Source organism: Trachypithecus francoisi, unplaced genomic scaffold (genome assembly GCF_009764315.1).
Source record: "Trachypithecus francoisi isolate TF-2019V2 unplaced genomic scaffold, Tfra_2.0 Lachesis_group0, whole genome shotgun sequence".
Classification (NCBI taxonomy): domain Eukaryota; kingdom Metazoa; phylum Chordata; class Mammalia; order Primates; family Cercopithecidae; genus Trachypithecus; species Trachypithecus francoisi.
This window is the reverse complement of record NW_022681453.1, coordinates 59,986,209-60,004,991: the sequence shown is the minus strand read 5'-3', so window position 1 is coordinate 60,004,991 and position 18,783 is coordinate 59,986,209. Positions and strand designations below refer to the sequence as shown.

The 18,783-nt window shown below is 43.7% G+C and overlaps 1 protein-coding gene across 4 annotated transcripts; it reads right to left on the bottom strand.

The window, feature by feature from the left end:
* Window positions 1-2,985: 2,985 nt before the first annotated feature.
* CNBP (CCHC-type zinc finger nucleic acid binding protein) lies at window positions 2,986-18,160 on the bottom strand. Of its 4 annotated transcripts, none has more exons than XM_033210855.1 (5): window positions 17,940-18,160; window positions 5,131-5,268; window positions 4,941-5,033; window positions 4,573-4,771; window positions 2,986-4,068 (listed from the first exon to the last, which is right to left on the bottom strand). In XM_033210855.1, the coding sequence occupies exons 2-5, from the start codon at window positions 5,252-5,254 to the stop codon at window positions 3,951-3,953; spliced, it is 534 nt and encodes a 177-aa protein (XP_033066746.1). In that variant the 5' UTR covers window positions 5,255-5,268; window positions 17,940-18,160; the 3' UTR covers window positions 2,986-3,950. The 4 variants fall into 4 exon arrangements, with proteins under 4 accessions (XP_033066746.1, XP_033066748.1, XP_033066745.1 ...); XM_033210857.1 differs by having other exon boundaries at window positions 5,152-5,268; window positions 17,940-18,126; XM_033210854.1 differs by having other exon boundaries at window positions 4,573-4,774; window positions 17,940-18,083.
* Window positions 18,161-18,783: the final 623 nt, after the last annotated feature.

Here is an 18,783-nt window from a genome sequence, read left to right as displayed (position 1 = left end):
GCTGGGATTACAAGTGTGAGCCATGGTGCCAGGCTGCAAGACCTCATCTCTACAAAAAATTAAAAAATTAGCCGGGCTTGGTGGCACACGCCTGGATCCCTTGAGCCCAGGAGTTGAAGGTTACAGGGAACTATGGTTCAGTCACTGCACTCCAGCCTGGATGCTCATAGCAAGACTGTCCCAAAGAAAAAAAAAAAGGCAAAAACTTTAAGCTGAACCTAATAATTTAGCCTCTAGACCAGGAAACAAGAGATAAAGAGAAACAAGTTAAATGATACTGTAAGGAAACCTGTAAACAGAGGACATTCAAAAAAACTGTTGTAGCCTCCTAACAGTTAAGTTAGGAAAATAAGACAAACTAAAGAAACCAATTAACCTGGCCGGGCACAGGGGCTCACGCCTGTAATCCCAGCACTTTGTGGGGGCTGAAGTGGACAGATCACTTGAGTCAGGAGTTAAGAGACCAGCCTGGCCAACAGGGTAAAACCTGTCTCTACTAAAAAAATTAGCTGAGCTTGGTGGCGGGCACCTGTAATCTCAGCTTCTCAGGAGGCTGAGGCACGAAAACTGCTTGAACCAGGGAGGTGGAGGTTGCAGTGGGCAGAGATCATGCCACTCAGGGACTCCTTAAAATAAGAAAAAGAAACACATTAACCTAATGCAACTCATAAACACTGACTGGATCCTGGTTTGGAAAGAGTAGCTACATAACACTTTTTACTATTATGCTATTTGAATATAGTGTATCAGACACTAGGGAATAATGTTTAGATACATTAAGTATAACGGTATTGTGGTAACAAGAACATCTTATGCATGATAAAGTGAAGTGTCACGTCTATAACTTACTTTCAGACTATTGTTAAATCCAGAGGGAGAAAACACATAGGTGTTCGTTGCACTGACTTTTTTTTTTTGATATGGAGTCTGTTTCTTCCCCAGAATGGAGTGCAATGGTGCCAATCTTGGCTCACTGCAACCTCTGCCTCCCTGTTCAAGGTATTCTCCTGCCTCAGCCTCCTGAGTAGCTGAGAATCAAGGCGCATGACACCACACCCGGCTAATTTTTGTATTTTCAGAAGAGACGTGGGTTCCCCATGTTGGCCAGGCTGGTCTCGAACTCCTGACCTCATGATCCACGCATCTTGGCTTCCCAAAGTGCTAGAGTAACAGGTGTAAGCCACCATGCCCAGCATGACTCCTTTTAATTAGCTGGATTTCTCTGTAAAATACACAATTTCATGCGTTGCATTTGCTTTCCAGTCATCAAGGTCAATGCACATAAATTTTCATCTTATAAAGGAACACTTTGTGGTCTCCTGTGAATAGGTCCTTAATTATGTGTTTCAAAAGGTCTCAAAAGGCAACAAATTCAGCACAAGGAATGAGTGCATTAAGCAAAGGGAGTTCTAAATTTTACCAACCCACTTCACTTTTTCCCTTCCCAACACACAAAGCTGTGATTAACACATGAGAAATTATTATTAACACTAAGTTGACCTAAAGAGCCATAACAACATATCCCATTTACTATGTTTTAGGTTTTCCTACATGAGGCCCAGAATTTGGGGGGAAATAACTCCATGTGCACACCAGCCCCCAAACCTCATTTAACAGTGATGCCTTCGAAAACAAGTTTTTCCTTATGCTGTTTCATACATGTGGTAGAAAATAAAATTGTCAAGATATTTATTAACATGTGAGACATACAATTTGCTCAGTAAAAATAGCACATAAAAATATTATAAGCTTATATTCATCAATAAATGAGTATGTTATTACCTTTTTCTTGCTTGCTCTGGACTATTAGATAATTTGACATGGTTGGAATGTGCACAGCACAGCTGAGACACCACCATTTTAACACTGAATCGCTATACCATGAACTGACAGAACCCTGCATGAAGGATGAAAAACTCATACCCCAAGTGAAGAATCACAAAGCAGCATGGAAGGGGAAAATGAACTAAATGGAAAAAGCATATGACGCCTACTGCATTTAATGTCAAAGGAGGGGGAAACGGCATGGGGAGTGAAGAATGGTTGAGGTTCCAGGCTCTAACTGTATATCCTTAAGTACATTAAATTTAACTCATCTACAAAGTGAGTTAAAACAGGTGAGTTTTAAGGTCCATCTCAACTCTAAATAACATACTAGCAAAAACAAGGAATCCACCACTTCAGATCCTTATGAAACCCAGGAAAAGGTGGGGCACATTGGCTCACCTGAGGTCAACAGTTGGAGACCAGCCTGACCAACAAGGTGAAACCCCGTCTCTACTAAAAATACAAAAATTAGCTGGGTGTGGTGGCAGACGCCTGTAGTTCCAGCTACTTGGGAGGCTGAGGCAGGAGAACTACTTGAAGTGGGGAGCAGGGGCAGGGGCAGCGGCTGCAGTGAGCTGAGATCGCACCATTGCACTCTAGCCTGGGCAACAGAGCAAGACTGTGTCTCAAAAAACACAAAACACTAAAACAGCAATGGTATTAAAACTGTTCAGAATGGGACAGATATGGTGGCTCACGCCTGTAATACTAGCACTTTGGGAGGGGGAGGCAGGTGGATCACCTGAGGTCAGGAGTTTGAGACCAGCCCGACCAACATGGTGAAACTCCGTCTCAACTAAAAATACAAAAAATTAGCGGAACGTGGTGGCAGGTGCCTGTAATCCCAGCTACTCAGGAGGCTGAGGCAGGAGAATTGCTTGAACCCGGGAGGTGGAGGTTGCAGTGAGCCGAGATCCCATCACTGTACTCCAGCCTGGGCAACAGAGCAAGACTCCATATCCAAAATAAAACAAAACCACCACCACCAAAAAACTTGTTCAGACTGAACACAGAACTCAAGGGCATTATTATAATGCATTACAAAGAGAATTTTCTATAGCTTTGCAAAAGTATCTAAATCCTATACATCCTTTTAACAGCAATTTTCATTATTGAAGACATGACTTAAGTACAAAAAGAAAAGTCCAAACTGTCAGCTTTCAGTCCTCCACATTCCCCTCTTTAATATGGTATTTTGCACTATATACATTAATGAAAATTTGAAACAAGAAAGAACTTTAGTCAAACTCCCCTTCCTCCTCCAGCTTTATTGAATAGTTTAAAATTACATTTCTATTTTCTAGGACTTCAGTTGCTCTTTCCATCTGACTTTTAAAAACTGATTACAGCAAATGAAACACAGTTGTCTAAGTGATATAGTATACAAAAATAACATCTTGATTTCTGTGAAAATGCATTTCTCTGCAATTCCTGAATAGCTCCAAATTATGCTAACTCTGAGCATTGATGTTTACTCTGGGTTTTAGATTTAGTCTTTGAAAAAAATGTGTTCTAAACCTTTGCCATCACCATCTATGTGTCCAACATCAACACTGTGATGAAGTTGTTCCTGTTTAGGCTTTTATTCCGATTTCTCTCGAACAGCCATTAACACGCACGTTTATCTTTTTGTTTACTCCCACTCAACTGTATGTTCTATGTAGGGCCTGATACAGATGTTACTTGATGTTATTTAATAGCTACTGAGGTCAGACAATCCAAGGCCATCATTATACTAAAATTAAAGTTATTTATGGAAGTTCATAGACACTTCCAGAATTGGTTTTACCTCCTACACGGGAACATGTTCAACAAACCCAGGACGGGCTTACTGGTCTGACTCAACTCTTCCCATTCATCAATCCCTATTCACCAGTGGCACGGAAAGGGGGTTCTTTAACAAAGCATTATACATAACACCTCTACCAAACTAAACATAAACTTTTTTTTGTAGTTAAATGCAGAAAGTCGGTTTTTTCCACCCCTTTCCTCCTTTTACACGGCAAGTAAAGCTCACTGGCCTGGGAGTTGCCTCTATCTGCCAACCTTTGGCCAGTGAAGAGGATTCAGAGAAAATAATACAACCATCAATCAGAAAAAGGAGGGGCGACAAAGGAAAATAATTAGGCTGTAGCCTCAATTGTGCATTCCCGTGCAAGGTGCCCTGACTCGCCACAGCGGTAACAGTTGACTTCACTTGTCTTGCTGCAGTTGATGGCTACATGACCAGTTTCACCACACCTAAAAAAGAAATTAAAATACTTTTCACAATGGGCCTCAGAACAAAACTGTCTACCAAAGCAACAGTCACGATGCCGAACAAAACGCCTGATCCTTGTCTTCATGCAATTAACCCCTAAGGTTTCACAGATATGTACACAATATTTATCAAATTATACACTTTACATGTCACGAACAAAGATTTCTGGTTACATGATAAAAGATTTATGTGTATTAATTATAGAGCTTCCTATGAAGTCTCTGGAAGTTTCAAACTATAACACTCTTATTTTTACATATTAAAAAAATCCAGTTGTGAAAACTGTCCTTGTACCATAAGCCACAGGATATCAGGGTAGAATACAAAATTATATACAGACTGCCAGTTATGTATGGTGAAAATTGGTCTTATCTGGTCACAGCTAACTTTCACTGAATTTATTAAAGCCCTTCCATTTATAGCTAATTCATCTCTGGAAGAATCTCTGCAATGAGTTTTCTTCTAACAACATTCTGACACCTTACCTATAGCACTTCACTTTGGTGCAGTCTTTTTGAATGTGTCCGAATTCTCCACAAGAATAGCACTTCTGCTCATCTGCATGGTCGCAGTCACGAGCCAGATGGCCTGGTTTGCCACAGTTGTAGCAGCATTGCTCTCGCTCTCTCTTGGGCTCCTTGCAGTCCTTGGCAATGTGGCCACCTCTACCGCAGTTATAGCAGGCTTCAACAATAAGGAAAAGAAAACAGACCAAGACTATAAAACCTTTACAAAGTGTTATGTTTTAAATTATACAATACAAAACCTCAAAGGTGGAAATGCTATACGCAGTTGTGTGTGCTCACTTCTCCAAACTCTAGAGGTGTATGAAAAGGAAGTGTTAAATACTTACCATCCTCCTGAAGATCACAATCCTTGGCAAGATGACCAGACTCACCACAGCGATAACAGATGTCTGGAAGAGATGAGGAAACAAACTGGAAACCTGTTTTGAGCAAAAACAAAGAGAATTCGGCTAGTCAGACCAGTCTTGATACTAACAAATACTGAAGTACTTCAAATTTTGCTAGTCGACAAAATACCTCTATCCGAGGTAAAACCACCTCTGCCACGGCTTCTCATTCCACGACCACGGCCTCCACCAGTAGGACATTCCCGGGCCCAGTGGCCAGATCGTCCGCACTTGAAGCACTCATTGCTGCTCATGGCTGCAGACAGATCTTTGAAATATTAAAAGTAACAATATTAAACCACTGAAAGTTCTTTTAACTTTTATTCTCCGTTAAATGTATTTTTGGAAAACTATTATGGGGGGAAAAGCTAGCTAATACATCAGTTAAAAAAATAGCTGGGTGCAGAGGCTCACGCCTGTAATCCCAGCACTTTGGGAGGCCAAGGTGGGTGGATCATGAGATCGAGACCATCTTGGCTAACATGGTGAAACCCCATCTCTACTAAAAATCCAAAAAGTAGCCGGGTAAAGTGGCGGGCGCCTGTAATCCCAGCTACTTTGGGAGGCTGAGGCAGGAGAATGGAGTGAACCAGGAGGCGGAGCTTGCAGTAAGCTGAGACGGTGCCATTGGATTCCAGCCAGGGCAACAGAGTGAGACTCCGTCTCAAAAAAATAAAATAATTGGCCGGGCGCGGTGGCTCAAGCCTGTAATCCCAGCACTTTGGGAGACCGAGACGGGTGGATCACGAGGTCAGGAGATCGAGACCATCCTGGCGAACATGGTGAAACCCCATCTCTACTAAAAATACAAAAATCTAGCTGGGCGAGGTGGCGGGCGCCTGTAGTCCCAGCTACTCGGGAGGCTGAGGCAGGAGAATGGCGTAAACTCGGGAGGCGGAGCTTGCAGTGAGCTGAGATCCGGCCACTGCACTCCAGCCCGGGCGACAGAGCGAGACTCTGTCTCAAAAAAAAAAAAAAAAAAAAAAAAAATCATACAACTACATGCTTATTATAGACCTATTATACACGTTAATAGTTATTGATGGAAGTGATGGAATTTACAGGGTTAGGGTCAGTGAAAATCCATTATGAGAACAAATAATTGGTAGTGGCCAGGCGCGGTGGCTCACACCTGTAATCCTAGCACTTTGGGAGGCCGAGGCAGGTGGACCATTTGAGGTCAGGAGTTTGACACCAGCCTGGCCAACATGGCGAAATTCCGTCTCTATTAAAAATACAAAAAAATAGCCGGGCATGGTGGCATGCGCCTGTAATCCCAGCTACTCGGGAGGCTGAGGCAGAAGAATCACTTGAACCTGGGAGGTGGAGGTTGCAGTGAGCAGAGATCATGTCACTGCACTCCAGCCTAGGGGACAAAGTGAGACATACATACACACACACGCACACAGAAAATGGATTCTCAGAGTGAGGAGTCAGTGAAGGAAAATACTCTCTTAACCTTAGCACCTGATATAGTACCTAGCAATACTGCAGCACTTGCCTGGTGACTGAGATATTCCTTAGAACAGGTATGTTAAAACAAATGCAAGACACAAATTTTATCTCTAGATAGTACAAGTACAGTAGGCCCTCTATATCCATGGGTTCTGCATCCATGAATTCAACCAACCTCGGAATAAAAATATTCAGTGGAAAAACAAGTTGCATCTGTATTGAACATGCAGACTTTTCTTGCCATTATTCCCTAAACAATACGTTAACAACTACTTATTCAGCATTTACATTGTGTTAGGTATTATAAGTAATCTAGAGATGATTTTAAAGTATACAAAAAGATGTGCAAAGGTTCTATTGCAAGTACTACACTATTTTATATCAGGGACTTGAACATAGGAGGATTTTGGTATCTGAGGGAGTTCGTGGAACCACTTTTCCACAGATACCAAGAGATGACTGTATAATAAAAACACTAGGAAAATGACCATGAGTTACACCAAAGCGCTAATAATGGCACATACAGCACTGGGAACATTTGTGTTTTGTTTTCTTTTCTTTTATTCTCCCCTTTCCAAATGTTTCTGTAATTTTACATTTTAAACAATGCAACTTAGAATTTCATGATAAACTCCTTTAATTGGGTATCATTTTAAAATAAAAATAAAACTCCCACTAAAGCAAATAGATTTTGTACTTCTTATGTAATAATCTAAAAATAAATTGAGGCTATTCTTAAAATAGAATGAAATGGAATAGAATGGAATGAAAACAATGTAACTATATTTTCACACTTCCATATCTCAATATTTTTACCCTTAATTCCATTGTCAAACAATGGCACACAAGGTCGTATTTTAAATATCCTCTCAAACCTAAGCACAGGCATCATCATCTAGAAAAACATATTTCCAACTGAGTGAAACTGAATGGATAATGGAATTAGCTAACCCAACCACAACACCAAAGACCCAAAAGGCAGTCAGAAAAATGGCAAGGTTCTCCACTTTCAGTAACTGTTTAACTTTCTACTAACTCTTGCCATTTACCTATGAACATATTACCAAAAAAAATTATTTGGCTATGAGTTATTGGTGCTTTCAGATGCACAAAACGTATTTCTAGTCAGAAGAAACCAGCCAGTGAAGGAGATTAAAAACAGATTTTTACAGAATTTCAAACAGTATCTGCTTTGTAATCATTATTTCTTAACTATACTAGTATCAAGCATCCTAAATTATGTCAAGTATTTGCCGGTTTCCACCAAAGGGAAGAGTCAGGATTAAAAAAAAAAAAAAAAAAATGAATGGCAGCCTGGGTGCAGTGGCTCACATCTGTAATCCCAGCACTTGGGAGGCCGAGGAAGACAGATCACCTGAGGTTGGGAGTTCGAGACCAGCCTGGCCAACATGGTGAAACCCCAACTCTACTAAAAATGCAAAATTAGCCAGGCTTGGTGGCGCATGCCTATAATCCCAGCTACTCGGGAGGCTGAGGCAGGAGAATCACTTGAACCCAGGAGGTAGAGGTGGCAGTGAGCCGAGATCATGCAACTGGACTCCAACCTGGGCTACAAGAGCGAAATTCTGTCTCAAAAAAAAAAGAGGCATATAAAATAGTCTATCTTCTCCAGTTGAGCTCATTTAACTATTGCTCTCAAGGAATTATTTACACATAAATGATTACTTTTAGAGTATAATCCACACAATATGCAAAGGCCTGAATATTTTATAATTTGATATTTAAACAAGATACATCTTGTTTAAAATACAAAACCAGGCTGGGCACGGTGGCTCACGCCTGTACTCCCAGCACTTTGGGAGGCCGAGACAGGTGGATCACGAGGTCAGGAGATGGAGACCATCCTGGCTAACACGGTGAAACTCCGTCTCTACTAAAAATACAAAACAAAACAAAACAGAATTAGCCAAGCATGGTGGCTGGCGCCTGTAGTCCCAGTTACTCAGGAGGCTGAAGCAGGAGAATGGCGTGAATCCAGGAGACGGAGCTTGCAGTGAGCCGAGATTGTGCCACTGCACTCCAGCCTGGGCAGCAAGACTCCATCTCAAAAAAAAAAGAAAAAAGAAAACAAAACAAGGCTGGGCACAGTGGCTCACACCTGTAATCCCAGCACTTTGGACGCCAAGGCAAGAGGATCACCAGAGGTCAAGAGTTTGAGATCAGTCTGAACAACACAGTAAAACTCCATCTCTACTAAAAATACAAAATTAGGCCAGACGCAGTGGCTCACGCTTGTAATCCCAGCACTTTGGGAGGCAGGTGGGTCATGAGGTCAGGAGATCAAGACCATCCTGGCCAACATGGTGAAACCCCAACTCTACTAAAATAAAAAAATTTGCCGGGTGTGGTGGTGCGCACCTGTAGTCCGAGCTACTTGAGAGAGGCTGAGGCAGGAGAATCGCCTGAACCTGGGAGGCGGAGGTTGCAGTGAGCTGAGATTGGGCCACTGCGCTCCAGCCTAGGCGACAGAGCGAGACTCCGTCTCAAAAAACAAAAATGTTCTGTAAAAAAGATATGCACCTCAGTGGCAAAGGCAGAACTTTGCACACTAGAACAGAAGTTTTACATGTTTTGCCTTTTTTTTTTTTTTTTTTTGTGACGGAGTCTCGCTCTGTCACCAGGCTGGAATATGGTGGCACAATCTTGGCTCACTGCAACCTTAACCTCCCAGGTTCAAGCAATTCCCCTGCCTCAGCCTCTGCATAGCTGGGACTACAGGCGTGCACTACTATGCCCGGCTAATTTTTTGTATTTTAGTAGAGACAAGTTTCACCATGTTGGCCAGGATGGTCTCGACCTCCTGACCTCGTGATCTGCCTGTCTTGGTCTCCCGAAGTGCTGGGATTACAGGTGTGAGCCACTGCGCCCAGCCTGTTTTGCCGCTTTTAGTTTTTTTTTTTTTTTTTTTTTTTGAGACGGAGTCTCGCTGTGTCGCCAGGCTGGAGTGCAGTGGCGCGTCTCGGCTCACTGCAAGCTCCGCCTCCGGGTTCCCGCCATTCTCCCGCTCAGCCTCGAGTAGCTGGGACTACAGGCGCCCGCCACAGCCCGGCTAGTTTTTTTTTGTATTTTTGTAGAGACGGGGTTTCACCGTGTTAGCCAGGATGGTCTCGACTCCAGTGACCTCGTGATCCGCCCGCCTCGGTCCCAAGTGCTTTACAGGCTTGAGCCACCGCGCCCGGCTGCCGCTTTTAGTTACACATAATTTTACTAGAGTAAATTAATGCTAATAAAGAAAAAAAAAAAAAACCACTAAGCCTTAAAAGGGAAGAAAAACATTAATAGCCTTCAAACATCATCAATATGACATGCTTTTTAAAGAGGTCTTTCAGTGTCCTTAGGTACTATGTATGCAATCTGTCCTCTCCTCCCTTTGGCCAACCCTATCAGAGTGAATCAGGTGGTCTACAGTTTCACTGGTAACTGGTCCCTTGTGATAGACTTGTCTCTTTAACAACGTTATTAAACTAACTGCTTTCCACAATGTTTTAGACTCACACTACTTATATTAGGCAGCAGGTCCCGATCCCAGCACTCATCTCATATGAATGTATTTAGTTTAAAGGTCTTTACAGAATTCCATATTCCTTAGGAAAACTAAGGTAAGGTAAAACAGCTGAGAATCACGGCTCCATGAGTCTGTCTCATTGCCTATGGCTGCCCCTGGCTGGATTTTCACTGTCCTGGTCTCCCCTGCTCCTTTTCCACCTGTCACAACTTTTTCCAACCTTCGTGCGCCAACTCAAATGCCAACTCTATAAAAGAATCTGACTACATCTCCCAGCCTGGAACTATCCTTCCTATTAAGTACCAGGACACTCTGTCAGTATCTGTCTAATGGCAGTACCACATTGCCTTGTATCATATTCCTGGAAGGTAGAGACCAAGTAATTAACCTTTGAATCATCGAATACCCCATACAGTTATCCTTTTAGTAGCCATCATGTAACTCAGTATTTTAATTAATTTTTTGGGGGTGGGGGGGCAGGGGTCTTTAGTAATTTGGTGAATGAAACTACTGACCCAATCCAATCTAGTCAAGTACTAACAACAAAGCATCTAAATTACTGCTATCAGTCACCAGAGTTACTGCACCATTAATTTAAAGTAATGATGTATTCTCAATTTTGTATTCACTAAGGACTGACTATAGTCACTCCCTGAAACTCTCAGCTTTCTGAAACCATAGGTAAGATTCTGCCCAAATGAATTTAGGATCCACAACTTTCAGCTTCTGACAGGTATCAGGGCCAACCACTCAAAGGACATTTCCAATGTAAGTTTTTTACAAATCCAGTAACAGAAGTATCTTCTACTTGTAATTGTTATTTTTGGGATTCCAGTCTATAATAAAGCAAAGACTAGAAAATATCAAAGGAAGAAAACTGCTGAATCATAAAACCATGAAAATTAGATTTTTTTCAGATTAACACCATCCCCACGTGTAGCCGAGAAATTTACACCCAAGACAACTAAAAAAGCCAGCAGCCAGACCAGAACCTCTAATTTGTCATCCAGGTTCTGTAAGTCCAAGAATTGATAATCAATTAGGCTTCAGTACTATTTTATGCAATGCTACAAAACATACATACTAACTTCAATAAAAAACAAAATGTTTTTCACTTTTGTCAGGCAGCCGAAAAACACCTATTTTCTTCCTTTTGCTAAAAACCACTAATGTAACGGACCAGTTACTAAAGGTTCCTTGGGTTTGTTTTCTCTGGAAAAAACTTTTCATGAAACCTGATATATGTATACTGCACTGATGTAGCCTGCCTGACACTGTAAGAGATTTTGGAACCATACTCAACCTGGGTTAATCACTTAACCCAGTTTAACTACTTGCTGTGTTACCTCAAAGACATCTGACTACCCATCTCTGTCTTACTTGCAAAAGGGAAATAATAAAACTGATGTGTGGTAAGAATTGTTACACAGTACCTTGTGCTTAATATATATTCAATTTAATAACCAAAGTTTTTGTCTTCTGGGTACATATTCTTTCTACTTTTGACTGCTTACAGACAGTAGACAGAACTCAGTCCAATGTCTATTACATAGCAGGTTTAGAGCGAGACTAACTGCTTCTACTTGTTTCCCACCTTACAGTCTATTTCCTGAATGGAATGGAAAAGAGATTAAGAGGAGAAAAACTGGTGATTTCCAAATCAGTTCACATTTTCAACTACCAGACATCAAGATATTTGTCCTAAGTTTCAATTTTTGTGTATCAAATTTTTATGATACAAACTAATTTAAAGGGTGATAGGAGCACAGGGCATGCCAGGCAAGGGAAGAAATGACTAAGACAGTCAACATAAGGTCTGGACCAGGCCGGGTGGCCCACGCCTGTAATCCCAGCATCCTGGGAGGCCGAGGCAGATGGATCACCTGAGGTCAGGAGTTTGAGACCAGCTGGCCAACATGGTAGAAACCCTGTCTCTACTAAAAATACAAAAATTAGCTGGACGTGGTGGCGCGTGCCTGTAATCCCAGCTACTCAGGAGGCTGACGCACAAGAATTGTTTGAACCCAGGAGGCAAAGTTTGCAATGAGCCCAGATCACACCACTGCACTCCAGCCTGGGCGACAGAGCGAGATTCCGTCTCAAAAAAAAAAAAAAAAAGGGTCTGACAAGACTGACGATTCACTGGGGAGCCATGTATGCTAAACTAAGAGGTGTAACTATTTTTCAAATTTTGAACTTATCTTGGAATTAAAGAAACCACAAATGGTTACTAAATTTGTCTTCCTTAATGTAATTTTACCATACTATTGATATTAAGAACAAATCTAGTAAACTACTAAAATCTAATAGTATGTGGTCAAGACTAACAATCAGGGTTCTAATAAATAGAATGATCATAACTCTGTCCTACAAAATACATTTAAAATAAAGTAGCAACAGGAAAGTTGGAGATAAAAATGACACTAGCAAAGGAGGGTATGATTCTGGCTATCTTTATTACTTTATATGGTTTTCCTAACACCGCTGTACACATTCACATTTGTATATATCCTTACTTTTTGCAAGCTCAGGGTTATCCCTGACTCATTCATGTTGTTCACTTAACTCCATTTAGACCATATTGGAGCTTTTACCCTCTGAATGTATACATGCATTATTATGCTCCATTAAGTCAGTTTGGTGTTCCAACATGGTACTAAAACACCTCAGATTTTTTTTTTTTGAGACAGAGTCTCACTCTGTTGCCCACGCTGGAGTGCAGTGGCGTGATCTCGGCTCACTGCAAGCTCCGCCTCCCAGGTTCACCCCATTCTCCTGCCTCAGCTTCCCCAGTAGTTGGGACTACAGGTGCCCGCCACCACACCTGGCTACTTTTTTTTTTTTTGTATTTTTAGTAGAGACAGGGTTTCACCGTGTTAGCCAGGATGGTATCGATCTCCTGATCTCATGATCCACCCGCCTTGGCCTCCCAAAGTGCTGGGAGGCTGAGGTGGGCGGATCACCTGAGGTTGGGAGCTGGAGACCAGCCTGACCAACACGGAGAAATCCGTCTCTCCTAAAAATACAAAATTGGTTGGGTGTGGTGGCGCGTGCCTGTAGTCCCAGATACTCAGGAGGCTGAAGCAGGAGAATCGCTTGAACCCGGGAGGCAGAGGTTGCAGTGAGCTAACACTGCAACAAAAGCAAATCTCCACCTAAAAAAAAAAAAAAGCAATGAAAGGAAGCAATATACATTCTGTATTACCCACGTTCTAGCCAGAATAATGGAAAACAGAATACTTACCCAGGAGCCATTCTGTATTTTTATCCTGGTTCCTGCATTTACTGTCTGACCTTGGTTAATTACATCCATTTCTGCCTGCCCTGAATTCCTGAAGGGTTTTAATTAATAGCTGGGTATCTATAAGTCAGGCATTAGTAAACATATCTATAATCTTACAACCTTACAAGTTATGTATTCTTGCTCCATTTTAATGACAAACTAAAGATCTGACATTGGCTGGGTGCAATGGCTCATGCCTGTAATCCCAGCACTTTGCGAGGCTGAGGCGGGCGGATCACAAGGTCAGGAGATCGAGACTATCCTGGCTAACACAGTGAAACCCCATCTCTACTAAAAATACAAAAAATTAGCTGGGCGTAGTGGCGGGCGACTGTAGTCCCAGCTACTCAGGAGGCTGAGACAGGAGAATGGTGTGAACCCAGGAGGCGGAGGCTGCCTGGGCGACAGTGCGAGACTCCGTCTCAAAAAGATAAAAAATAAGAAAATCTGACACCAAGTGACTTACCCAAAGCCACACAGCTAGAAAGTACTACAATCAGGATTTCAAGAGTCTTGCTCTAAATCCTCTGCAAAGGCTTTGGTTAAGAGTTGAGGCCGGGCACAGTGGCTCATGCCTGTAATCCCAGCACTCTGGGAGGCCAAGGCGAGAAGATCACTTGAGGTCGGCAGCCTAGCCAACATGGTGAAATCCTGTCTCTACTAAAAATACAAAAATTAGCTGGCCATCGTGGTGCGTGCCTATAATCTCAGCTATTCAGGAGACTGAGGCAAGAGAATCACCTGAACCCAGGAGGTGGAGGTTGCAGTGAGCTGAGATCATGCCATTTGCACTCCAGTGTGGGTGACGGAGCGAGACTCCAACACACAAAAAAACTTAAAAACACAAAAATTAGCCGGGTGTGGTGGCACATGCCTATAGTCCTAGCTACTCAGGAGGCTGAAGCAGGAGAATGACTTGAACCCAGGAGGCAGAGGTTGCAGTGAGCTGAGATCCTGCCATTGCACTCCAGCCTGGGTGACAGAGCAAGACTCCATCTCAAGAAAAAAAAAAAAAAAGTAAGTGGCAAAGTACACAAAAATGCTATGATAATATATGACAAAAATGCTATTGTGTAATATTTTTAAAGTAGGGAATTATACCAATTCACTTCTTTCTTCAAAATATTACATAGAAGTATTACTACTATATATCTAGTAACTTTAAAAAAAATCACACATTTGAATTGTAATGCTCTATTCATTCTGCATTTCTCTTTAGATAAAAATCAAAGTAAAACTAGAACTGATAGCTTTAAAAAAAAATCTACAGTCATAATTACTTTGAATTCATTCACACAGGTTTTTTGAATCTTAAGACAGGTATTTTCTTTAACTTCATGGCAGAACTTAGGAGTCTCACCAAACACACAAACACTGGCAACTCGATTCACTAGTTAACACCTCATTTGTATTTACAGGTGATCACTGTAGCACTCATATTCCTAATTAACAAAATCCTTCTAATTACAACTTGAAATTTGGTGGCCTCAAGTTCTCACTTTATTATCCCAGTAGTTTTAAACATGAAAATGCTGCATAGCTTACTGCAATCACTCAACAGCATTCCCTTGCTGCAGCAGCATCTGACACTGCCAGAATAAGAGTTCTATTAAGTGAGAAAGAGCGTTCTCCACGCAGCAGGTCAGGATGCCTTGGCATCATTCTTCTGGCTCTCTACTTACTGTCAAGAGGCTAGGAAGAGAAAAAAGGAACTTTTTTTTTTTTTTTTCAGTCCTGCAAGGAAAAAAAAGCAAAACCTCTCTGTGGTCAAATCTTCAGCCAATAGACAAATTATTCCAATCAGTCCAATGGTGGTGTCATTGCTTTTAGGCACCGGTTTGGTACTATCCCATATACATGCCACATATTTTTATTGAACTTTACAAGACAAGTAGAATTGTTGACCAGGCACGGTGGCTCAGGCCTTGTAATCCCAGCACTTTGGGAGGCCAAGGCGGGTGGATTACCTGAGATCAGGAGATGGAGACCAGCCTGGCCAACATGGTGAAACCCCATCTCTACAAAAAAAACTACAAAAATTAGCCGGGCATGGTGGCACACGCCTGTAATCCCAGCTACTCGGGAGGCTGAGGCAGAAGAATTGCTTAAGGCCGGGAGACGGAGGTTTCAGTGAGCCGAGATTGTGCCACTGCACTACAGCCTGGCCAACAGAGAAAGACTCTCTCAAAAAAGACAAGTAGAATTGTCACAAATCATATAACAAAACACATTTATACTTTAAAAAAGACATCTCCCTGCCTGTTCCAGATGTTCAAATGCCAGTTTAAGAAAAACCTGGCCGGGTACGGTGGCTCACGCCTGTAATCCTAGCACTTTGGGAGGCCGAGGGAGGCGGATCAGAAGGTCAGAAGTTCGAGACCAGCCTGGCCAACATGGTGAAACCCCGTCTCTACCAAAAATACAAAACTTAGCTGGGCGTGGTGGTGGGCGCCTGTAATCCCAGCTACCAGGGAGGGTGAGGCAAGAGAATTGCTTGAATTCGCGAGGCGGAGGTTGCAGTGAGCCGAGATCGTGCCACTGCACTTCAGCCTGGGTGACAGTGTGAGACTCCATCTCAAAAAAAAAAAAAGGAAAAACCCTGGTCTTCCGCTGATTTGGTTCAAAATTTTTACAGACTGCATCATCTGTTTGAAATACATTACCTTTACTGTTACCAATATGAAAAAGAAGTGGACCTTTGGTTCCTCAGAAAAAGTTACATTTTTAAAGGAAAACTGTTATCAAGAGATGAAATCTGAAAAACTTAAGTCTTTAATTCTAGCCTTGGGAATGTAATAAATTATTCCTTTTATATTCCAATACACAAAGAGCTCTTGTAGACAAGAATCAGGCTGCTCAAACTAAAAACAGCATGTACCCAGGATCCTGGCACTTTACAGGTGTTTATCCTTAACCAGAGTAACTCATTAGCAGCATTTAAAACTATTTAGGAGGTGGGAGGGGGAAGCCCAGGAGATAAGGGCTACATTTCCTATCTTTTTGAAACCCTCAAAGCTCTACACTCGTTATATTGCTTGAGCAAACAAATAACATAAAATTGCTAATTTAAATTCGAATGGAAATAGTAACTGGTTACCTTTCACTCCAAAAGTGGGTCAAACAATAGGAAAGGGGGAAAAAAATCTACTTTTAAAATTTTAATTTAAAAGCAAGATGGGGATATTCATTAGACCTCCTTCACTTTGAAAAAGACAAAAAACAAATTCAGTTTTGGTTTATCTTACCTCTTCTGAGTCCTTCTGAAATAATGCCTGAAACACACTAGCTGAAATCACAGACGATTACTGAGCAATGTTCTCTTTTCACAAGACCCCCAAGACCAGAAGCAGTTACTTCCTTTGGAAGTGCCCTGTGGCTGAGGCCATGTGGTTAACATGTGGGAACAAGCACAAGCCTTACCCATAATAAAATCAACACCTAAACCCAAATGTGGACCATTATGCCATTCTAAAATAGGTTCTCACGATATGGAAAAATCTAGATGGAGGGGGGCTAGTTGAATTTCGTGTCTCGTTTGTAATTACATCTGTTTCATTAATCCAAGAAATGATGCAGACTACCGCCCGCTGCTGTGGTTTTGGAGGTTTGACAAATTCGTGTTTTTTCTGGTAATGGCGCTTTTAAAGGATCCCAGCAACTTAAATCGTGTTGACTCAGAGAAAGTGAGCCCCATCAGCCTCTTTTCGAATGGTAATGTAACACAAGCAACTTAGTATTTAAATGACGATAAAAATTCAAGAACCGGGAAACTATCAACTACGGGGAGTATAAACACTAAAGGCTCCCAAGTCTTCCAGCACTGTCTCGCCACCCCAAACACAAGGGCTTCTTCAAGAATCCTTTTTTTTTTTTTTTTTTAAAGACGGAGTCTCGCTTTGTTGCCCAGGCTGTAGTGGTGCGATCTCAGCTCACCACAACCTCTGCCTCCCAAGTTCACGCGATTTTCCCGTCTCAGCCTCCCGAGTAGCTGGTTTTACAGGAGCCCGCCACCACGCCCGGCTAATTTTTGTAATTTTAGTAGAGACAGAGTTTCACCATGTTGACCAGGCTGGTCTCGAACTCCTGACCTCGTGATCCTCCCGCCTCGGCCTCCCAAAGCGCTGGGATTACAGGCGTGAGCCACCGCGTCCTGCCTAAGAATCCTTTTCTAAGGCCCCCAAAAACCTTGGCACATGGCCCGCCAGGCGCACGACCCCAGCACATGGCCGGCACGACTATACCCACCCCATCCCCCCTTCGTCGGAGCCTTTCCCCACCACACGGACTCCTTCCAGTGAGTTCCCGCCAAATCCACCCTCGGCCCCTCATTCCGCCACGCTCGAAGCGTCAGGGCCTCGGCCCCAAGGGCGCACGGGCGGGCCTCCTCTGCCCTAAGCCTGCGGCCTGGGGTGCGGCCCTGACGCCGAGAGACCCGCAGGCTCGGCGACCCAGCTTTCCAGGACGAAGAAAGGACAGGAGTGTCGTCCGACAGCGGTGCGCCAGAAACCCGGGTCCGAGGCGGCGGCAGCAGCCGAGCTTCCCGCCTGACGCAGCAGCGGCGCAGGCCAAAGTGCGGCCGCCATCGCCGCCTCGCCGCTCCCTACCCTCTCTGGCCGCACCACACCAGGCCCGCACTGCGGCTCCCTCAACGCCAGCCCCCTCCCCCAGCCCTCACCTTCCGCGTCGGAGCGGACCCGCAGCGGCGGAGACTCGGACGCAGGCCTGGAGAAGACGGCTCGCAAGGTAGAGGCTGTTTATTTTGAGGGTCCTTGCCTGCGCCACACGCGGGTCTGCACACGGCCCCACATACGCCGCTGCGCACGGCTCTCCTCCGCCTCGCCCACGCGGCCAATCAGCGCGCGGGGTTCGGTAGTCCAATCAGTGTCGCCCGTGGGAGGGCCGCCCATCCAGAGCGCGGCGCGGGGCGGGGCGAGTGCTTCTGCGCGCCGCGGCCTTTCCCGCCGTGCCCCGGGCGCGGCCTTTCCCGCCGGTATCCCGGTTCCGATGCTTCTTGGGCCGTTCCCAGCTGGGTCCGGGCCCGGCCGGACTGGGTGGAAATCTGGCTGACCTTGGTGGTCTGTCTTGTCAGCTGAAGCAAAGGGATGCCAGGGGACGGGTCTCGGTGCAGTGACTGCGATTAGCTTGGGGCCGCAGAAAGTTTCTCCCCCTTCTTGGGCTCCTACCAGGCCCTTGGCTTTCAGAGCCAGGCCCGATTTCCAGATAACAAATTTAAGTTTGCAGAAAAGGGGATGCCAGGTCACGGTCGTCACGGCTGTGGGATGTAGGCTGAGGTTTGTATTGATTTTGTGAGCCGCGGAAGGCCTTGCTGCTTTCTCCGCCAGGACTGATGTATCTTCCCAAGATGAAAGTGCCTTGTAAGGGCAAGGGGCCTTCCTGGGAAGGTCATGAGCATGGAAGGGAGTGGGGCCCAGACTGTGACGTTTAGCACGTTTGTGGGTGACATCCCCCTGGAGGGCCAGGAAAACCTTTTGACCTGGTCTATCATATTCAGGAATAGA

Excerpts from the sequence above, each read along its gene's own strand:
- CNBP (XM_033210854.1), bottom strand. The coding sequence starts at position 5,254 with ATGAGCAGCAATGAGTGCTTCAAGTGCGGACGATCTGGCCACTGGGCC. Across the intron at positions 5,034-5,130 it reads TGGTTTTACCTCGGATAGAG|GTTTCCAGTTTGTTTCCTCA; the intron begins GTATTTTGTCGA and ends TGCTCAAAACAG. Across the intron at positions 4,069-4,572 it reads ACCAAAGTGAAGTGCTATAG|GTGTGGTGAAACTGGTCATG; the intron begins GTAAGGTGTCAG and ends TTTCTTTTTTAG.